The 20,182-nt window shown below is 37.3% G+C and overlaps 1 protein-coding gene across 4 annotated transcripts in view; it reads right to left on the reverse strand.

Moving 5' to 3' along the window:
* Positions 1 to 2,814: 2,814 nt before the first annotated feature.
* Positions 2,815 to 20,182, reverse strand: part of LOC149535773 (Amidase family protein) — a 51,927-nt gene continuing 34,559 nt past the window's right edge. Inside the window, exons 3-10 of one of the 4 annotated variants that reach the window (XR_016358066.1) lie at positions 15,200 to 15,379; positions 14,906 to 15,000; positions 14,442 to 14,517; positions 13,953 to 14,030; positions 13,715 to 13,825; positions 13,489 to 13,538; positions 3,127 to 3,240; positions 2,815 to 3,047 (exon numbers count right to left, since the gene is read on the reverse strand). Coding sequence is in view for 3 of the 4 variants with exons in the window: in XM_089807437.1 (XP_089663563.1) it covers positions 2,967 to 3,047; positions 3,127 to 3,240; positions 13,489 to 13,538; positions 13,621 to 13,714; positions 13,953 to 14,030; positions 14,442 to 14,517; positions 14,906 to 15,000; positions 15,200 to 15,379 (768 nt within the window). In the remaining variant the exon portion in view is untranslated. Of the gene's footprint in view, positions 3,048 to 3,126; positions 3,241 to 13,488; positions 13,539 to 13,618; positions 13,826 to 13,952; positions 14,031 to 14,441; positions 14,518 to 14,905; positions 15,001 to 15,199; positions 15,380 to 20,182 lie in introns of those variants that run through there. The other 3 variants (XM_089807437.1, XM_089807438.1, XM_089807439.1) reach the window with 3 other exon arrangements.

Below are 20,182 nucleotides of genomic sequence, written 5' to 3' on the forward strand. Positions count from 1 at the left end.
AATGAGCTTCCTTATGAACCTTAGGGCAATGTCGTAGGAGATGGCCATACTCATGACAAAACCGACTTCGAAAAGGTAGAGATTCATAATCTAACTGTTGAATCCATAATGAAGATCCCAAACAAATTTCCATCGAATCTAACAAGGGATTATTTAGATCTATCTAAACACAAATCCGAGCAAAAGAAATCCCCTTTTATCAAAGGTTTGTGTAGCAACTGTCGTAGGCTTTCCCAAGAGACTAGCAATTTTATATAAAATGTCTTCTCACCAAAACTCTAGGGGGAGGTGAGATAGACGAACCCAAAGAGGAACTCGAGAAGGCATCTCTTCAGCTAAATTAAAACCTGCATGCCATGGTTTAATAAATAATCCAACCTGATTATAAAAATATAGGCCACCTTCAAAAACTTTGTTCCGATCTGCAATATTCGAGAAAATAACCATAAAATAGTTATTTGCCGCAAGCATAATGTCCATATCTCCTTCAATCTACCAGGAATGCCAGATCCAAGCCTCAAGAGTAGACAAAGGAATATGAATACCAAAAAACTTACAGATTAGAGCATGTCTACTCCAATATGAGACATCTTCCACCAAATCAAGAGGAATGACCAAAACTAGGTGATCCTAGGTTCTAGGAAGACACCCATTGACCTTCTTCATATTAGGGCCAGCACTCGTATAAAATGTATCTGCTTGCTATGCATGCATGCTTGAAGAGGACCCATTATGAGCCTTGTCCATACGAGAAAGATCCACAAATGATGCCATAGAAATCTCTGCCATGCAAAGATTGAAGCCAAGAAAACAAACAAAAACTAGTACAGCTAAGCAAACTAAAAAAGTCCTCGCAAACGCCAAACAAAAACAAAACCCATTACAATAAACAAAAAACTACTCTAATTCTGAAACACTTCCACAGAACCACCGCATGCAAACCTGCAACCAAGCTAGGGTACCTCCATCTCTCTCTCTCTCCTCACAAGATCTAATCTTCAAAACTATTTAATCAACATTGATAAGAGATAATATTATGCCTCAAGCCTTACCATCATCAAATGTGACATTGTGAGCCTAAGGAAATCTATCCATGATAATGGGTTGATGTAGTAGCATAAACAGTTCACCTTGGGTATATAAACCCTCCATTCTAGGCTTTACCCAATCAAAGAAGTGTTCATAACAATTGACGCAACAAAGAAAGAATTTAATAATTAGATCTTTTTGCACAATCACAATAGCTATATATTCCAACTTGACAATATTCGATAAAATTTAGATTTTCCCTATTCTAACTTTCTAGATGCTAGATACCCTCATTATACCAATTGAATCCTTAAAATATGCTCAATTGTGTAGCTTGCTTTATGTAAATTTATCAAATCCTCATATGCAATTTTTCTATGAAACTCTTTTTTAAAACATTTGTGTATCTTGTTTTATGTAAATTTGTCAAATTCCCAATTGGAATTCTTCTATGGAACTCTTTTTATAATGTTGCACGACTCGAAAAGAAAATTTATTATCATAACCCAATCTTGATAAGTAGGATATATTTTTTACAAATCAAATTGTGACATTGCTATCAAGATCCAACTATGTAGTTTTTTTAGTCAAACTCATTCACCCATGTTTCTTGAGTAGTAGTTCACAAGAACCCATCTCTCATGATAATGAATGGAACATTTAGCATTCATTGCATCTAAGTGGGTGCCCACAAAGAGGAAGCATTTAGACTTCCCAAGAGATCACGCATCTCAATATCACTCCAGCTCAAGTTCACTTAACCACAAAGTTTCCCCCAAAGTTAAACCCACTTTGCTTGCAATCCCAAGCTCGTCAATTGATAAGGAGATACTTTACAAAGCAAGTCAAATTGTGATATTACTAGCATATTCCAATTGTGTAGTTCTTTTAATCAAATTTGTTGACCTATGTTTTATGAGTGGTAGTTCACAAGAACTCATATGTCGTGAGAATGAGTGGAACACTTAGCACTCATTGCATCTCGTTGATGCTCACAAAGATGAAGCACCAAGACTTCTTGGAAAGACACCCATCCCCACCCATACTACTCCAACTCAAGCATGCTTAATCTAAGCTTGTTGAGATCCATATCTTTATTATTATTGATTGCTCAAATGTCTTTTTTTTTAATGTAAATTTGCCTTGTGTCTGAAATGTGATTCTAAAACTTTTCAGAAACCTAGTGAATGACAATATTGTGCTAGTGTGTACTATTTCTAGATCATAAAAGTGGATGAAATGAACAATCAAAATAGCATCCAGGTTCATTTTTTCATAGATTAGTTAGACATGGTTCCTAGAACTTGATTTTTTTATTACCGCTGATTTTTATGGCAATATTGTGCTACTGTACCATTTCTAGCTCATAAAAGTGGATGAAATGAACAATCAAAATAGCATCCAGGTCCATTTTTTTGTAGATTAGTTAGACATGGTTCCTAGAACTTGAGATTTTTTTATCACCACTGATTTTGATAACTTGAGCAGGAAAATGGAAAAATAGGTACAATATGAACCCAACTGGTTTGAAAATGTTTCTTTTAGAATTAGGATCCATACTACCTTATGAAGACTCTGTATGGTAGCTTGACATAGGGATTAGTGTTTTTACCTTATGAGCCATTTTCATTGTAATTTGAACAATGTGCCAACGCCAGAATTGAGTGTGTTGTCATGAGTCAAAAAAACATTACAAGTGAGGTGAGAATCAATCAGCAAAGCAACTAAATGCTACCTTCTTTTAAAAGCAGAAAAGGGCAATTATGCAAGAATGAGTGCTACATCTATTAAATTTTATTTTATTTATGAATTCTCTTGTCTACAGAATTTTGCAAAATCAGAAAACATAAAAAATAAAAAAATGTCCAAGCACACATCTGAACCACGTGAGGCCAGATGCACACTAAATAAAGGAAAAAGGGAACCATCATTAGAACTCATTTGAATGGTGCTACAGTCAAGAAATGGAGATTCTGGAGAGTTTGTTGGAAGACATGACCTAACTGCAACAACCGTTCCTGTCACAAAACATGTCACATATTTTGCCAATGCAATCAAGTTCTCCTTAAGAAATTTCAAGACCAGCTATGACTATACCTCTTCAAAAGCTGCACCGATCATTTGAAGGCCCACTGGGAGATCTGCCTCACCATCTTTAACAAATCCACAAGGCACCACTAATGCGGGTAAACCGGCCATATTCACATTAACCTGTTCAAAATGGCAGCCATATGTATTATAGACACAATAAGATGAACTAAAATAATTGAAGTCAATTCATCTTGGGGAAGAATATTATTTTGTAGGAAACAAGAATCCGATTATACACAAGCTTGCCAGCTGCACTTCAGTAGTCTGATTGAATCTTGACTTAAAATACGAGAAAGATTCACAAAAAGTAACATACTATAAATGCAAATACATTGTATACCACAGAATGCTCCAAAAAGCCTACTCTAGCTATTATACAAGGCATTAAGTTTTAACCATTTTTTCTATACACTCCAATTCCGTTAAGTAGAGAACTTCAATAATTGGAACTAAACCAAGTTCAAACAAACTTAATTGCATTATTATTAACAAAAAAATAACACTAGAACAAAGAACCGTGTGCTACTTAGTTCTTAAAATGGAGGAAGGGTGATCTAAATTAAAATTAGGAACTTGATATCTTTATTGCAAACTAGAAATGATTCAAAAGCATAGAATGTTGGATTTAGGTACCAAATTATGGGATTATCATGGGTAAAATCATCAGACGGATTGTATGATATTAGGAATGCACTACAGAAATCCTATCATTAGTCATTGCAACTGACTGCTCCTGATTATCAGAATTGAAGAAATGAAGAAAAATATAATTACAATCAATTTGCAAGAATCAGCACTTACAGAGGTATTCATATTCCAAATGCTTCAGCTTTCTCAAGTGTTGCTCAGTCAATGAGGTGCCATTCAGTCAAAGCATGTGAACTCTCCTGATGATTCAGCTTGGCCTTGTAGGGCACATGGGATTGATGATTTGGCATTTTGAAGTGCACAAGCTACAAAGCTGAGAGTAGTCTTGCACAATTTGCAAAGCACAAGCTGATGTTTTTCAAAGCAATGAATTTGATTGAGAGTTATGCAAATCTGCCTTGGTAAGGTGAAAAATAGTACTCCCCATTGTGTGGGTACTCCCCATTGTGTGGGTGGTTGGTTCCAGACCAAACTTGAGCTTCAAAAAATTATACCACATTGCTTGACCTATCTAATCCCTTCTTTGCAACTAGAAATAAATGTTATGTGCCCGGCAAGTGGGAGATTAGATGATGTCGGTATGTTCATCTCTCTTCCAGCTCAAGTGTGTCGGATCTAACTCAAAATGATGTCCAACTACGAGGGATCAGGCAGGGATGGCCAATAATTTTGAGAAGCTTACATTGAATACAAAATGCATGCCAATTACAAAAGAAAATCTACAGCAAATGAATTGTCTCCACTAGTGCAATGTATGGCACAAGGATTTCTAGCACAGTGGTTTGAGCTTGCACTGAAGGCCTTGGAATTGGTCTGATGTGAATAGTGATAGTCATTGTATTTATGTTGTTAGCTAATGAAATTCTCTCAACCCGATAATGCACTTGTTAAAATTCTTGGAGGAATTTATTTGCTTTATCCTATTTCTTGGCCTTTGCACTAGTTTTCAGCTCTATATGGGAACAAAAAGATGTTATGAGGTGCCATGATGTATGACCCATAAGATGCATGGAATGGATTATGCACTGCTGAACTTTGAATAGCCCTATTGTGTGCATTCTGAATGTATGCTAGACTATCATCTAACAGCAAGAAGAGCATTACCATACATTCACAACAATTGAAAATATTTGATTGATCACTCTACTCTGGAGATGTAATAGTGTTGACCTGTATAGTTCTGTCTAGTATTTCCACAAAGCTTGCCAGAAGAAGCTAACCAACCTAGGATCTCAATCAGATGCAACCGAAAAATGAACCCCAAAATTTATAATTGTCTGTTATATATCATATCCCCATCTTTGAAAAATTGTCAACCCACAAGAAACACAGACTTGTGCTGATGTTGAGTTGTCAACAAATTGAGAGATTTACTTGCTCTAGACAGAAGTCAAAGCGAATTATACATGTCTGATTGGCAGTTGGCTGGCTTGACTATGCTACAAGGAACATTATACTTGATGTGAACCTCAATATCTTTATTAATGCATCAATAATGGAAGTATTACTCAATTGCTGCCAGTGATTGTGTTCTCCTTAATAACCAGCTGATGCGAAGTAGTTCATCTCCCAAATGGGCTTAATATGAGGCATGCCCATGGAAGCCCTAAAATGGCCCAGTTTGTAAAGAAGTATGTTCTATAAACAGAATCATCAAGCTATTGTTGGGTGCTCATTTTGAACATATAGAGCATTGTGAAACCTAATTCAAGGTATCATCCTCAAGTGTTGAGTATGATAAGCAGCACGGCACCTAAGGTCAGCTCAGGCAACTAATCTAATTTGTTGGCTTTTCTTTTTGTGCTTTAAGACTTGAGGAAACTACTGCAGATATGTCATCTGCTTTATTTCCTTGCATTCTCCAACTTACTTTGTCTATGAAGAAACTAAAGAGGCTTGTGATCAAAGTGAATGATGATGTCTTTACCAAAGCCGTGCAATATCATGCGAAATCTCTAGACAGAGAGAGAGAGAGAGAGAGCATCTAATTCCCATATTAATCCCTTCCTAATCCTTATGGGAGAGTCCGTGATCAAATTCTTAACCCTGCGAGAGGACTTTTTGTGGCTTTAGTTGTCTCGTGATCAACTTAGAATAGTCCTCCAGCTATGTAACTATCTCCTCATGATTCTTCTCTCCTTAAGGCCTTATGGATATCCAATACTTGGCATATCCCTCCTTGTAATTCTAGGAAAGAGATTTATTTCTCCTGGCCCTATGGATACCACTCTAGGTGTATCCATCCTCACATATGCACCTGTCCACAATTCTGACAATATACTGTTTCCTTCAGAGACTCCCTGATTCTCTGCCTTGTTTACTTTATAACATTCAAATTGAGAATGTCCTTGCAATATCCTTCAGAGAGGTTTAGCTCTCTTCCTTATTTTCTTTTGATCACAGAGAATTCTATTAAGAATTTCTCTGTCCTCTGGAAATGGTTGATGCCGAAATGATGTTGTCCTCTCTGCATACAAATTCTCTTATCTCCTAGTTTTCAAATGTTTGTTCTCTGTCGGGTCCCAGACTGATAGGTCAAGTGTATTTATATAAGTTGCTGACTAGAATAATTTTTATACTCCTTTTGTTTTCCCTTTTATGATTCAGCAAAGTGCTACGTCAGACAAAGAGCTTTTTGATGCTTCTCTTATGTTTATATGGTGCTTTCTGTGATTAAAAAAGAGCCCAGATCACTCACCGACCAGGTCCTGCTAGTCTGACTCCTCTAAATTGCTGGTTGGCTGCTATACCTCAAGACTCCTTAACCGCTGATGGGAAAGAGAAATATTTACTATTTTCTACTGTATGACTCCAATTCTTTAATTGCTGTACGAAAATATAAGTCTGTATCTTATGTTGATGTACTTGATATATATTATTTCCTCTACAAATGGACATCTCTTGCTCCTGCTATTTTATTTGCAAATAGAATATTCAATTGTTGACTGGTCTTTTGCTGATTAGATATATTTTTCTGTCATGTCCCCTCTTTCGCGCTAGTTCTTTTGACGCCTGGTTAATCTATCTTCACATCCGGATAGATTAACGGCATTTCCTGTAAGGATGCCTGCCAGTCACAAGGGAAGATTTGTCTTAAGTTCGTCATTTAATGTATTAAGGTACTTTAATAAAGTTACTTTATGTTTTATTGAGATATTCCCTTTATTAAGTGACTTAAGTGACTAGAAGACAAAATTGGTGTTTTATCCCACATCTCTTATTCCAACAATCTTCCCTCACTTCGAGGTTATAAATAAGAGGCTCAGTCTTGGGAAAGACAACAAATATATGCTAAGATTCAAATATTAAATCAGGTTGCTTCAATGTGACCAGATTTCCCCCAAAGGATGAAACCCCTTATGGGAGATTAGTCAGACTAGACGAAATCCTAGTAACTCACATTTTTTACAGAACTGAAAATCCGATCTGGAGATATTGTACGCTGGATAAAGATAAAGGATAGAGTGACAGAACTCAAGAATACCAGCAAGGTTGGACGCAAACAGGGAGGTTCTCCATTCTAAGCCGAGGTAAGACACCCACAAGCAGCATCCTTTGAGTCTGGATTTATACTGCCTGCGTCTATATTGCTTGAGCACAGGAGCAGAGTTCTGGAATACGGCAGAACTGGGACAGTTGGTTACTCCTTTCAGTAGGAACTACGAGTGAGTACAGGGATATAGAACCCATGGAATATCAGGAAACAATAAGCGCGTGGAGTTGGAAGTATTCCAGGATGACTTTGTGTTGATAGGAGTTGGAGGTTGTTACCGGTAGCAAGCATATTTCCACAAAATCCTTGGCCGTCATTCAGTATAGTCTGTGGGCAGCAGAAGATTGGAAAGTCACGGATGGTACAAACAGAATCAGTTATAGAGGAAGTCGGCCATGGATTCACTGTACATGGTTTAGGAGAGTAACGTAGGACTTGCAGACAGCACAGTTGGGTTCCTTCAAGGGCATCACCACATCTTTATCGGGTCTGTACTAAACTCATCCAGAATTGCTAATTAACTTTCTGTATGTCAATGCATAGTTGTTTGAAAATAAGAACATCCTTATTTCTAGTACATGGAATACTATCTTGATTTACTGTCATCAAGTATTATTACAATCATTTGGAGTCAAATCTTCATTGATTTATATCTTTAGTTCACATCTGTATGCTGAGACAGTAGAGTAGGAACTTGGTGGTAATAGCTTAAGAACTGGATTTCTTGACAACTATTCGATAAAATTCCTGTTGGTTCAAAGCCCAAAATTTTACAAATCCAGCAAGGAATATTACATTCTCCTTTGATGATGCTTACCTTTGGTGACCATCTCCCTTGTATACCCACGTAAGGGATTGAAGAGGTTGTGACCTATCGTCCTTGGTTGCAACTTCTTAGTTGCTAATGTTTAATCTCTTTTGTTAGCTAGCATTACTTTAATTAGTCTTTATTATTCATTTATTTATAATGTGATTTTAGTTTACCATATATTACAGATTTTATTTATCAATACTGTGATATATATATATATATATATATATGATAAATCAAATAATTATATCTAGTACATAGATTAATAATAATATTTGATATATGTTTTGGCACATATATATATATATATATATATATATATATAGAGAGAGAGAGAGAGAGAGAGAGAGATTAGATTTATATAAATATTTAATAGTGATATATAAATGGAATTTATTTAAGTTACGGTATAGATGTATGAGTATGAAACTAATTCATCTTTGTAATTATTGTTCTTGATTAGAATTACAATGGGGAGATAGAAAAATGATAATTTTGTTAATACAAGATTTTACCGTCTTTAGTTGATCAATTTCACATAGTTAATCAATGCTAGGCATAGGAAAGATTGTTTCATAGCAGGATTTGGGTTTCATTTCATCAAGCACTTGATTTTATGGAAACTCACGTAAATAATCAATAGAAATTTGTGTTCCACAAAAAATATACAATCTTGTATAGCCGTAAGGAATTTGTTCAATCTTGAAATAATCTTCATCTCTTCCCAATCCACATAAGTTGGCTTACAGCTTGCGAGTGGCATGAGTGTCAAGAACCTTCTGAAGTTGTGCAACATGATATTCCCAAGTCTTATTATAAAATATGATGTAATTACAAAAGACAATGACAAAGATGTCGCTGATTCATGAATCATAACTATAATTCATGAGCAGACTGGAAGTTTATGATTTGTTCCTCAGGAGAAAATGAATTACAAACCACTCATATAGGTCGGCTTCCATCTGTATCCTGAATGTAGTATAACAAATGTCATTACCGATCACTAGAACTTGGTGATGACTAATGACCAATCTTTGTAAAATATTTTGCCCCTCAATACTTGTCCAAAAGATCATTAATGCGAAGGTAGAGGGCACTTGTTTGTCCCTATGACCCTAAAAAATATACAATCTTGTATAGGTGTGAAGAATTTGTTCAATCTTGAAATAATCTTCATCTTTGCCCAATCCACATAAGTTGGCTTACAGCTTGCGAGTGGCATGTGCGTCAAGAACCTTCTGAAGTTGTGCAACATGATTTTCCCAAGTCTTATTGTAAAATATGATGTAATTACAAAAGACACTGACAAAGATCTTGCTGATTCACAAGTATAATTCATGAGCAGAATGGAAGTTTCTGATTCATTCCTCAGGAGAAAATGAATTACAAACTACTCATATTGGCCAGCTTCAATTTGTATCCTGAATGCAGTACAACAAATGTCATTACAGATCGCTAGAACCTTGGTGATGACTAATGATCAATCTTTGTAAAATATTTTGCCCCTCAATACTTGTCCAAAAGATCATTAATGCGAAAGTAGAGGGCACTTATATGTCCCTATTTCCCTATCGAGTGCATGATAGTCCAATGGAGAGATGCCATGAACCACTCTTTTTAGCTGCAAGGATGACTGAAATCCAAGAAGGTGAAGAAATTGGTGGAATCTTTAATTGCGAAATAGGCTCTTGAATGCTCCTCCAAACATAGTTCCATGGAGTTTCCTAATGGGATGGATACGAAGATGTGGGGATAAGTTTCAAGGATTAGGGGACTAAATTTGGGGCCAGTGAAGGGATGATATGGAGACGGCAGTGGAGCAGTCGTGGGGAGAGCATGCGTTCATCTGCAAGGTGAGGTGAATTGAAATCTTCAAGGCAAAATCAGCAATGTAAGATATCTCTAGTGACCCATGAAATGTAAACTTATTTTTACGATTAGTATGTCATGGCATGTGCCATATAGCAAGTGACCTAGCAGCATCCCCAGTTGAGGAGGCAGAGGTGGTGGATCTATGGGGAGACATTTCCCCCAAGACCCTAACTCTCGGAAACGTCCCCATACAATAGAAGCAGGATTTTTTTGTTTTTGTTTTTTGGTTTTTTTATTTTGTTGGAGGGGGGGGAGAGGGGCGCACACGGCCCTCTGGAGCACTACTACAAATACCATCATCCCCTCGAACTGATCTGCCAAAAATGGACTCTTCAAAAGAAGTGATCCCACAATGAGAATAATTTGGTGCTTGATGGAGCAATGTGTTGGAATGCCATTGGACTCTTTCAAATCTCCATATTGTTGCAGCACATTATTGAGCTGCTATTTCTGGCCCACAACATTGGGTAGCCAATGAGTAGTACATCTTTTGCATATGAGACGCAAGCATTCTGCATTGATTTGTAAACATTGATGAGATGTTGCTCTTCAATATAGCTCCAAAATGTGATAAAGATGACTTTTTTCTTTATGGAGCAAAGTTTGTAGTTAACTTTGTAGATACAAACATGGATTAAATGCCCCCAAACTTAGGAACCCTCATTACTTTTGGATAATCTCTTCAACTTCAATTTTAATTCAAACTTGTCATTTGTGTTAAACAAATTATCTATAATGCTTGCCTCTCTCCTTATTGTTGATGTCAGTCCAATTTACTAATCTTGGGCACATATGGATATTATATAAGCCTTCTTTCTTCCTCTCTTTTTTTTTTTTTTTGTTTGAAGCTGAAAAGCCACTTGGATTGTGGTTGTATTACCTTGTTTCAAAAAGAACGACTTCTGGATGTGGGTGCTAAAGCTGACATGTTATCCTTGATAGCCTGTTGAGATCACCCTGATAGTGATAAGGCTTATACTAAGCCAACTGATGTATAAACTTTACATAATTTTTACATCATATAATCTAAGTAGCCGATCCTAGTTCGATTTGGATTCAGATTCCAAGATTTGGCAAAAAAAGGTTGGGCAGATTTTGGTACCGCAGGTATATATGTAGACATTTTCAAAGATATATATATATATATATATATTTATAGAGTCATGCATGTAACATGTCAATGGAATTCATCATTCCCTTAAAACCTCAAACATGTAATAATAATAAGAATTTAGAAGCAGAAAAAGGAGAAGATGAGTGATGCTAATCCTTAAAAGTTCATTTTTTCCCACCCTATCATTTTCTATGTTAAAAAGCTCATAAGTTGGATAATCCATGTGCTCAATAAAAATGGTCTGCCAGTTAAAGAAATCCATATGAAGCAGCACATGATGCAGCTAGCTATATAATATATGTCTAAGCTCTATGAACAATAGAAGGTACTGATAAAGATGTTTAACATATTATTTTACAAGGTGAAAAGCTTTTCAAAGAATGAGACAGCATTATTTTAATGACCTGCCTTCTGAAATTGAAGTCCAGCGAATGAATTGCACAGACTGTTTAGTCTTGTTTGTCACTCTTATGTTGTTGCTGAAGAAGAGTGAGAACTAAATATATCAATAACAGATAATATATAATTGTTTTCTGGGTGTTGAAGGGATAGCAGCTATGAACTTGTCCATTGAATGAAAACAAATTGATCAACTTCAGACCTCAATGTTGCAAGATACATTTAGCAATTTCGTTGTCACTTGAGGAAAGAAAATCACTACAATTTATTTGATGGATTAAACCCATTTGAAGGATGCCACCAGCTTTAATTTGGACACTCCTTGTACTCTTAATATCTGCACTCTCGAGTATAAATAATTTCCAAGCATCCAAGGCAAACAACATGGTGAATATTTCATATTCACAACTGAAAATCAGTTAAATGCACATTAAATATTAAAACACTATTCTTTGAAGGTTGAAGCAACCAACACATGCCCGGATTCCTGCAGATTCCTCCATATTCCGATCCAGAATCCAGGCAGAATCAATATCCAGTAACGTAGCATATAACCAAGTAAAGAGTTGTTCAACATTACTAGGTCTACCTGGGGCGTATCAATACCAGATTTGTAGCTGGTATAGGTATGCCTTGCATGTGTGTATCCCACAACTGTAGGTCCTGCTTATCTACAACCCAGGCTGTATATCCTGACTCGATTAGGTCTTGAGTTTTCCCTAGAAATACCTGTGGAACCTGTTCCCTCACATAAAAATTGAGAAGCCTAAACTAACTCTAATAAAAACTAATCTTGATCAATGACTGGGAGCAAAGTTCTTTACAATTTCTATGCTCTTGATGAAGAGTAGTATGATTATTTGTAATGCTTTTGCACCTGCAGTTGCATGTTTGACCATTGAATATTGCTGTATTTTGTGTTCTGTATTTTGATTTTGTATATTTTGTGCAAATCATGACTACTTTTTATATTTTATATATAATTTGTACAGACACACTCAACCCAGGTTAAGAAAATCGCAAGCCACCGTATCCAGACCCAAACAAGCAACTTCACAATACTAGGTATCACATCTACAACCAAGCAAAAGCTTCTGATATCCCAGCCTACTATTCAGAGAATAACGGTATACAGAAAAGGTACATTACTTCGCAGAGGATTAGAAATGAGCATAAGGCCTTCAACACATATTATAATGAGATCCTTCGATAATAATGTCCTCACATTCCACAGCTTCAGTGATACAAAGTGAATACATCTGGGACCACGATATATTAAAGAGACATTGAGGAGAAAACATTCTTGCAAGGGTTCATGTAACAAGATATATCATAGTGTGAGAATAAAAAAATAGTGTAGAAATTAGCAAGCCTTTAGAGAGAAGAATGTCCTTGTATGCTATGTATCCTGTTCTATTAGCTAATTAAGAAACAAAATGAAATCAAGAGGGACAACTAATTAAAAACAACAATTCAAACATGTGCAAAGCCAAAGCCATTTCTCAAATAAGATCAGATGCTCAGATTTGTGGCTTGTCACTTATCATTATTGCCATGCTTTCATCATAATTCAGTGATGCCACATTATTGGTGATCAGATAGTGTTCAGCATTAATTTGATAAGAGAACTCAATGGCCCTTAAGAGGTGGATCAAATATAAATTGTCCTTTATGGGAAAACAAAATATAGTGAATACGAGCTGACACTGACATTAGATTCCCGTCTTGTATTCCTCAGGACAAAGGTTGTATAGAAACATGTAGAGGTATGAAGTTTTTCACCACAAATGGTAAAGAAACATATAGATAGCACTAACTCTGAAGAACAATATCTAGATATAATATTTTGATTTCCAGATATTATTTACTGTAGCTAGTGCCAACAAGCCCACTAATGAATCTGTGCCCACAAGTAAACAGAATTCAGCAAACAAGTTTCAAAGCTGCTTCACAATTTTATAGCAATAAATGGGTGTCTTTCAGTCCACAAAGATTCATAATCTGAAGGAAGCTGTTGAATGAATTTATTACCGTCATAATATCGCCTGCATACATTGACAATGGATCATTTGCTTTCTCACCTGAAATTGGAAAGATCAATGACTATGTTCAGTGTCCTGCAGAAAACATGTTATCACATAGCATTTAAAATTACAAACAAACCAATCTTATAGGCAGTTGTAGGTGCAGCTGGCGAAATCAGGATATCCATTTCCTCCAAAGCCTTACTAAAGTCTTTCTGGATTAGCGTCCTAACCTGAAATATTATCAGTTTGTTGAACTGAATTGATTAAGTATCCATTCCAATATCAATATTTGGTAAAATACATGTAAGCACATCCAGGATTAAACGAGTGTAATCTGCAATCTGAAATGAGCAATTTCAGTAATTGAGGATAAGGGGAGAACAGGAGCAAAATTTAACTAAAATATCAGTTAGTTCTATTAAACTTTATTTGAGGAAAAAGGAAACATTAAATAACATATTGAAATACCTGCTGGGCACGTTTGTAGTATGCATCATAATACCCTGCTGAAAGAGCATATGTTCCTGTCAAAATTCGTCTCTTCACCTGAAGATGGAAAAGCAACCATCACACATTGGTTAGAGCCTATCCCTTTCAAAAAATTGCTTGTATAATTATTAAATTGCTATCAAGGCCACCAAAAATGTGAATGAGTTAATTATGACTAAATATTTAAATTTCAAACAAGTGATTTTGCAGGCAAAATCAATTAGAAACATATATTGCATGAACCTCAGTTTGATGAAACTTGAGAATATGGAATGCACATTCTGAAATAATTATGCTAAAATAAGAACACAAATCAGCAAAATAAAAAAGATTCACGGCAATACTTATCTAAGAGTGATCTGCAAATTGCAAAATGGTTATGGCATGTAAGATGGCTTACCAACTACAAAATGCTTCTGCCATCAAAATGTACACTTATGGTTGTAAGGTAGCATACTAAGTACAAACCTCTGGACCAAAGCCTTTGGCTCGAGAACCACCATACATTGATTCCAAATCATCAGCAGGCACTTGACACCCATACCTATACCATAGGGAATAAGGATAAAGAACAAACACAAAGGTATTTTAAGCCAAATAGAAGGAAAAAAAAATTATATAGCTTAAAATTAATATATGACCAATCTCAGACATTAATCTTGTTAAAAAACTCATTTTTATTAACCCACTCCAATCTACATATTATTGGCCATTATAAGCAATATCTGCATTAAAATTCGTGAATAAGTAAAGCGAGTAGGAAAACTATTGCAAAACTACAATGATATTGATATTGCTGAAATAGCAGTCATCTACTTCAATTAATTTTAGAAATATAGAAAATGTCTCTATAACTTGCTGAAGTAGGAGTCATTTGCCTTCATTTATATTTGGAAATATGAAAAATGTGTCTATATCCATAGGACTTCTACCTGACACTATCATAGCGTGCTAAATTGGAAGAAGCCTCAGATGATGCCAGCACATAATAGGCTGGCAAACCAAGACAGAAACTTGCAAGTGATACCTACCAACAATAAAAACTAATTTATTGTCATCAACATGTTTAGGCAAGAATGAATAAAGCAAAACATACTAACTTAGTAACACTCAAGTAATTGCATTGGTAGATGAGGTTAGTCCATGCTTAAGTCATGATAAAAATTTGCACCCTTGTTCTTCTATGTGAATGAAGATAACAAAGATATTAGGGAGAAACATAAAACCTCTCTTAGAGTAGCTCCAAGCTCCTCAAGGTGCAAGGCAGCAGTTTGAATGTTAGATATGACTCCTGTGTCTACACCCTCTCCCAATGTTTCACGAATAATACCAACCTTAATTCCTTTTAAAGGCTTGGAATCGAAAGCCTCGACTGGGACAAGCTTGGAAGAATAATCGGGTACTTCCTGTAATTATAATATTCCAAATTACAAATTACACTGTGAAAGGGTTTTGATTGAAATTTTGATAAACTATTGTTATCAACAACAACAAAAAATTATAACTCTAAACAATTCGAGTCACTCTGCAAATGTGTTGCTGCTATAAAAAATAAATGCATACTAGCATCATAAGCTAGTGCAAGTGAAAACTATGATCAATACATGATTTATAGTTCCAAGAGGCATTGAGTACTAGTTTACTAGAAAGCAGAGTATAGTACTAAAACACAAGCCAATAACTACTATATAAAGTATAAATTGCAGATACAGGTTCATGATTAATGAAGAATTATGATTAGTATCCATTACTGTTGAGATTAATTAATAATGAATGGGTGTGACCTGACTGATTAAGAATACAAGCTTCATCAATAACTCAACAAGAAATTAGCATTGTCATGAAGGGTGCTGAGTATTAAGAGGCATGAGAGTGCCCTTGCCAATGTGAATTATCAGCAAGATATAAAAAGGCATCAGATGAGGAATAAAACGAAAGAGGGATGGGAAAGAAAGAGATTTACGGAAGATAAAAATATTCTTTCATTTCTAAGATAACAATGAAGAGAATATTATATTAAGGGAATCATAAAAATAAGAAAATGATTAAGACCACATCGTTACATGGACACAGCAGAAGAAAATATAATACACAGCAAGCAATAGGGGACTGAGCAGTGAAAATATATGGTGGCAGTGACTAGGATTATACAATGATTGTTCAGCAAACACTAATGTGATTAATAAAAAGGAACAATGGGAAGAGACAAAATGCATGTCTTTTGAAGATATTATAAGGTAACATCCAATACAATCATGTAAAACAGAAAATTAGTCTATAGTATATATACAGAGGAAAAAAGTAATAAAAGAAAAGAAAACAGAGATTGTAGACTGAGTACCAACAGCAGTACTTGCAGCAGTCAGGTCAAACTATTGAACCCTGAAACTATGATTAATAAGTAATGAATATATATTTAAATATACAAGGAAATACTTATAATTATATATTGAGATCATACTTAATCTTACATACTATTTGACTTAAAAAAAGGAAGTCTGTGATGTTACCTATTGTGTCTTCACAACACATGCCCCATTTTCGACTCAAAAATGGAGAACCCCCTTTTTTGCTTTTAGGGCAAGGGATTCCACTCTCCAAAACAAGGCATCTAGTCAAGTGCCTTGGTGGGTGTATCCCTCCTAGGTCTACATGAGTCTAGAATGTCCAGTTAGTCAGCGTCAAACGAGGTCAGGAAGCCAAAAAGCCAAATTTTGATGAGGTAAGGAAAAGGTGCACACATGCACACCCTCAAGGGGTGCACTCAATGTGCCCAATATCATGAGCCTGAAGGGCGTACATGCTCACCCTCAGGAGTTCACTAGGTGCGCACCTCAAGACCTGGTGCACCTATAAATAGGAAGTCAGAACCCCTATTCCATTCATTTGCATCAGTCATCATCACAGCACCGCACCTATCGACCTACCAGCTCCACTCAAGCACCCAAGGTAAACTTGGGGCGCACATGCACACCCCCGCAGGTGTGCAGAGTGCAAAATATTCGCCACGTGTGCATTTAAAACTCTAAGGCACCCTAAAACTTTGTAACGTACACCCAAGAAAGAAGCCCATGTGCATATGTGCGCATTTCGAGCTTCTATAAGGACAAGAGGTGCACTATGCCACTGGTTTTAGGGTTCTGTTATCAGTTTTTGTCGATTTTCACCAATCTTTTAGCGTCTATTCAATATTGTAATGCCTATACACTGACATTTATCTCTTGTGCAGGTTGAAATGGCATCATCATCGTCCTCCATGGCAGCAAAGATCACATTGAAACTAGTGACGTTCAAGTTTCAAGGTACACCAGAGAAGTCGTGATTTGTAGACAAACACTCAGAGGTCTGACACAGGGAATTGGGACACAGATTGGAATGCGTTCCTGGTCCTATGCAACAAACCGAGGGAGAGATTAGAGATGCTCTCGTCATTGAACCTAAGCGGGTTGGTGAACGTAGCTTCACATCCAGTGTCTATACAATCCTCAAAATTGATCATAGCACTGGCCCACCATTATGTGCCTGAGAAGAAAGTAGTGAAAAGTGTCATTGGGGAGATGGTCTTGGACATACACCTCGACAACATTGAGAAGATTTTTCACGTACCTCCTGCAGATCAGTTCCAAAAAATAACCTATGACATAACAAATAGGTGGTATTAGGAAAACAAACAAGAAGCAAAAGGCTTGGTGCAAGAGAGATACCTTCTTGCCAGACCCCCTGCTAACAAAAGAGCTGAAAAGGTTGACATGACCCGAGGGTATATATGAGACGACATCGGCTACAATATAGTCCTTCTAAGAAGAGTCATGGGACTCCTGGCAACAAATCATCTGGAGACATGGATGGTTCACTTTATAGAAACCATCAAGAAGAGGGGTTTGCTGATTGATTGGGCTACAATGATCAGCAACAACCTGAATGAGAAACTCACTTCAGTGAAGTTGGACCCTCAATTCTACATAACTTCCTACATTGTGCATCTTTTGGCAACTAGACCAACAAACTCTCTAGGGTTGGTCAAGAGAGGGAGCATGCAAGATGCTAACACCTAGCCCTACATAGTGTACCTTTAGTTGGTACAGAAGAAGCTCCTGCGCAAGAGCCCAAAACGCACACTGGTTGTCTTTGTTATAATCTGGTTCCTTGAAGGGGATTATGCAAAGAGGTTGTCTATAGAAGTTGTCACCCAAGTAGCACAAGTGGGTGCTTACTTCATCCAATTTAACACTTTTACTTACATCTGGGTAGCAGGGACCCTCCTATTCCCAAAGAAACTCCCTCACTATCCATCGGATAGGTTGATACTTTTGGAGATCACTAGGCAATTGGCCTCAGCTTATGATAGAGTGAGGAAGTAGCATAAGGAAACATGGGTATGGTTGATTACCATTGGAGCTTTTGAGGTAAAGCAAAAGAAAGATATAACCACATATAAAATTAAGTGAGATTAGTATCATCCCTTGGATGACTCTCCAATACCTCGCCCCTACTCTGACATTGGGATCGTCCAACATCTCACAGGGAAGCAGTTCATAGCCGATGCTACGATAGAATATCATTGGATGAATTGTGTAGATGACTACGATGTTCGAATTAGGAACTATTGTAGGATGAGTCTACAGCTTGCAAAAAGGGCCCTCAATTTAAATATACCTTTGAAGGTATGGAACAAGGACAACCCAGATGTGTTGGACCCACTCTACAACAGGAACAGAATCTTTGAGAGGCCCATAATGAATGCTCAAATTGGTCGAGAAGAGAATGATGACATACAACATCGAGCATGGCATGTCATTCAATTGACTAAGGATTGGGTGAGGAAGCATTTCCACTTGGAGCCAGTTCCTAACACGCCAACATTGCAAGCTACTGTGAGGCCCAAGAAGGGTAAAGGAACTAAGGTTACAATTCCGACATACTAGGAAAAGTCCCTTGTGAGACCGGAGACCGTGTACAAGCACAAGTAGGAAGTGGCATACTTCCATAGTGATAGGGTCAAGAGGAAGAAAAGGAAGAAGGTCGTGCAAGAGGAGGAAGCCCAACTAGAAGAGGATCAATCTAAAGAAGTGCAAGCTCGGCCCGAGGAAGCCCGGTTCAAACAGAAGCCTCTCCATCAATACCAAAGAGGGCTAGAATTGAAATGGTGGTGGTAGGAGAGACAAGGAGGAAGCTAAAGAAGAAGAAGAGCACTTTGTCTCCTCAAATCCTTGAAACCATACGCAAAGGGGAAGAGGAAGAGCAAGGGGAAGATATTGAATATCTCCTACTTAATAAGAGAATCCGATCAACAAGGGCCACAAAAGAGGAGACAGAGAAGTGCAACCCAGATGCCTCCCTCCATTCAAGAACAACCCCTTCAGCTTGAAGGCTCTACGGACCAAGAACAAGAGGGATGGACTAAGTCTGTGGAGGGAGATGGATCTAATGTCTTCGATCTTTCGGAATTCAATTTTATGTCAACTGGGACTCATTTGGAGGGCGGAGTAATAAAGGATACTCCACGGAGAGTCACTGAGCAAAGACTGGAACCAACTGCCTTCACTTTCGCTAAGACCAGTCAGCATACCACCTCCACCACTTGGGAACCCACCATCACCTCCTCCTCCACCATCAAAAAAGGAAGCCACCCCACTTTCCTCGCCAGTCACAGCATCTGGAAGCCAAGCAACAGGAGGAGACGACTTCATGCGACTACACAAAGGGGATGTTTTAGAGGAGGGCCAAATTGTTGGAGAGAGAACAGACACCACCTGTGTAGGAGTTTGGAACCTCTCCTCCCAACACCATAAAAATTACTCCAGTAGCAGAGCTATCCAAAACGGAGAAGACCCTAAAGAGGGGTGACAAAGGAAAGAGGCCAGCTTCAGAAACAACCTCATAATCAAGCCAATACATGTCTCCCATGGGCACTACTCCAGCATGGTTGAAATGAAAAGTATTAAATCCTCAAAGGAGATATGTGGAGTACACAGAGGCGGAAGGATTGGAGGCATTGACCTAAGGCAATGAAGACACCAACACCCATTTAGGGTGATCCTAAGCAACTGGCCTTCGTCATGAGAAACCAGAGCAATGATCTAATAGCGCATGTAGCTATTCCTCCTCCCCACACAAATATTGAAGACATTGCCCCGAAGGATTATCAGGTGAAAGAGGTAGATTGGGAAAGGCCACCTGAGACACGGCCAAAGTTTTGACCACTACAA

Source organism: Cupressus sempervirens, chromosome 10 (genome assembly GCF_028749045.1).
Source record: "Cupressus sempervirens isolate cs-2001-9-10 chromosome 10, ASM2874904v1, whole genome shotgun sequence".
Taxonomy (NCBI): domain Eukaryota; kingdom Viridiplantae; phylum Streptophyta; class Pinopsida; order Cupressales; family Cupressaceae; genus Cupressus; species Cupressus sempervirens.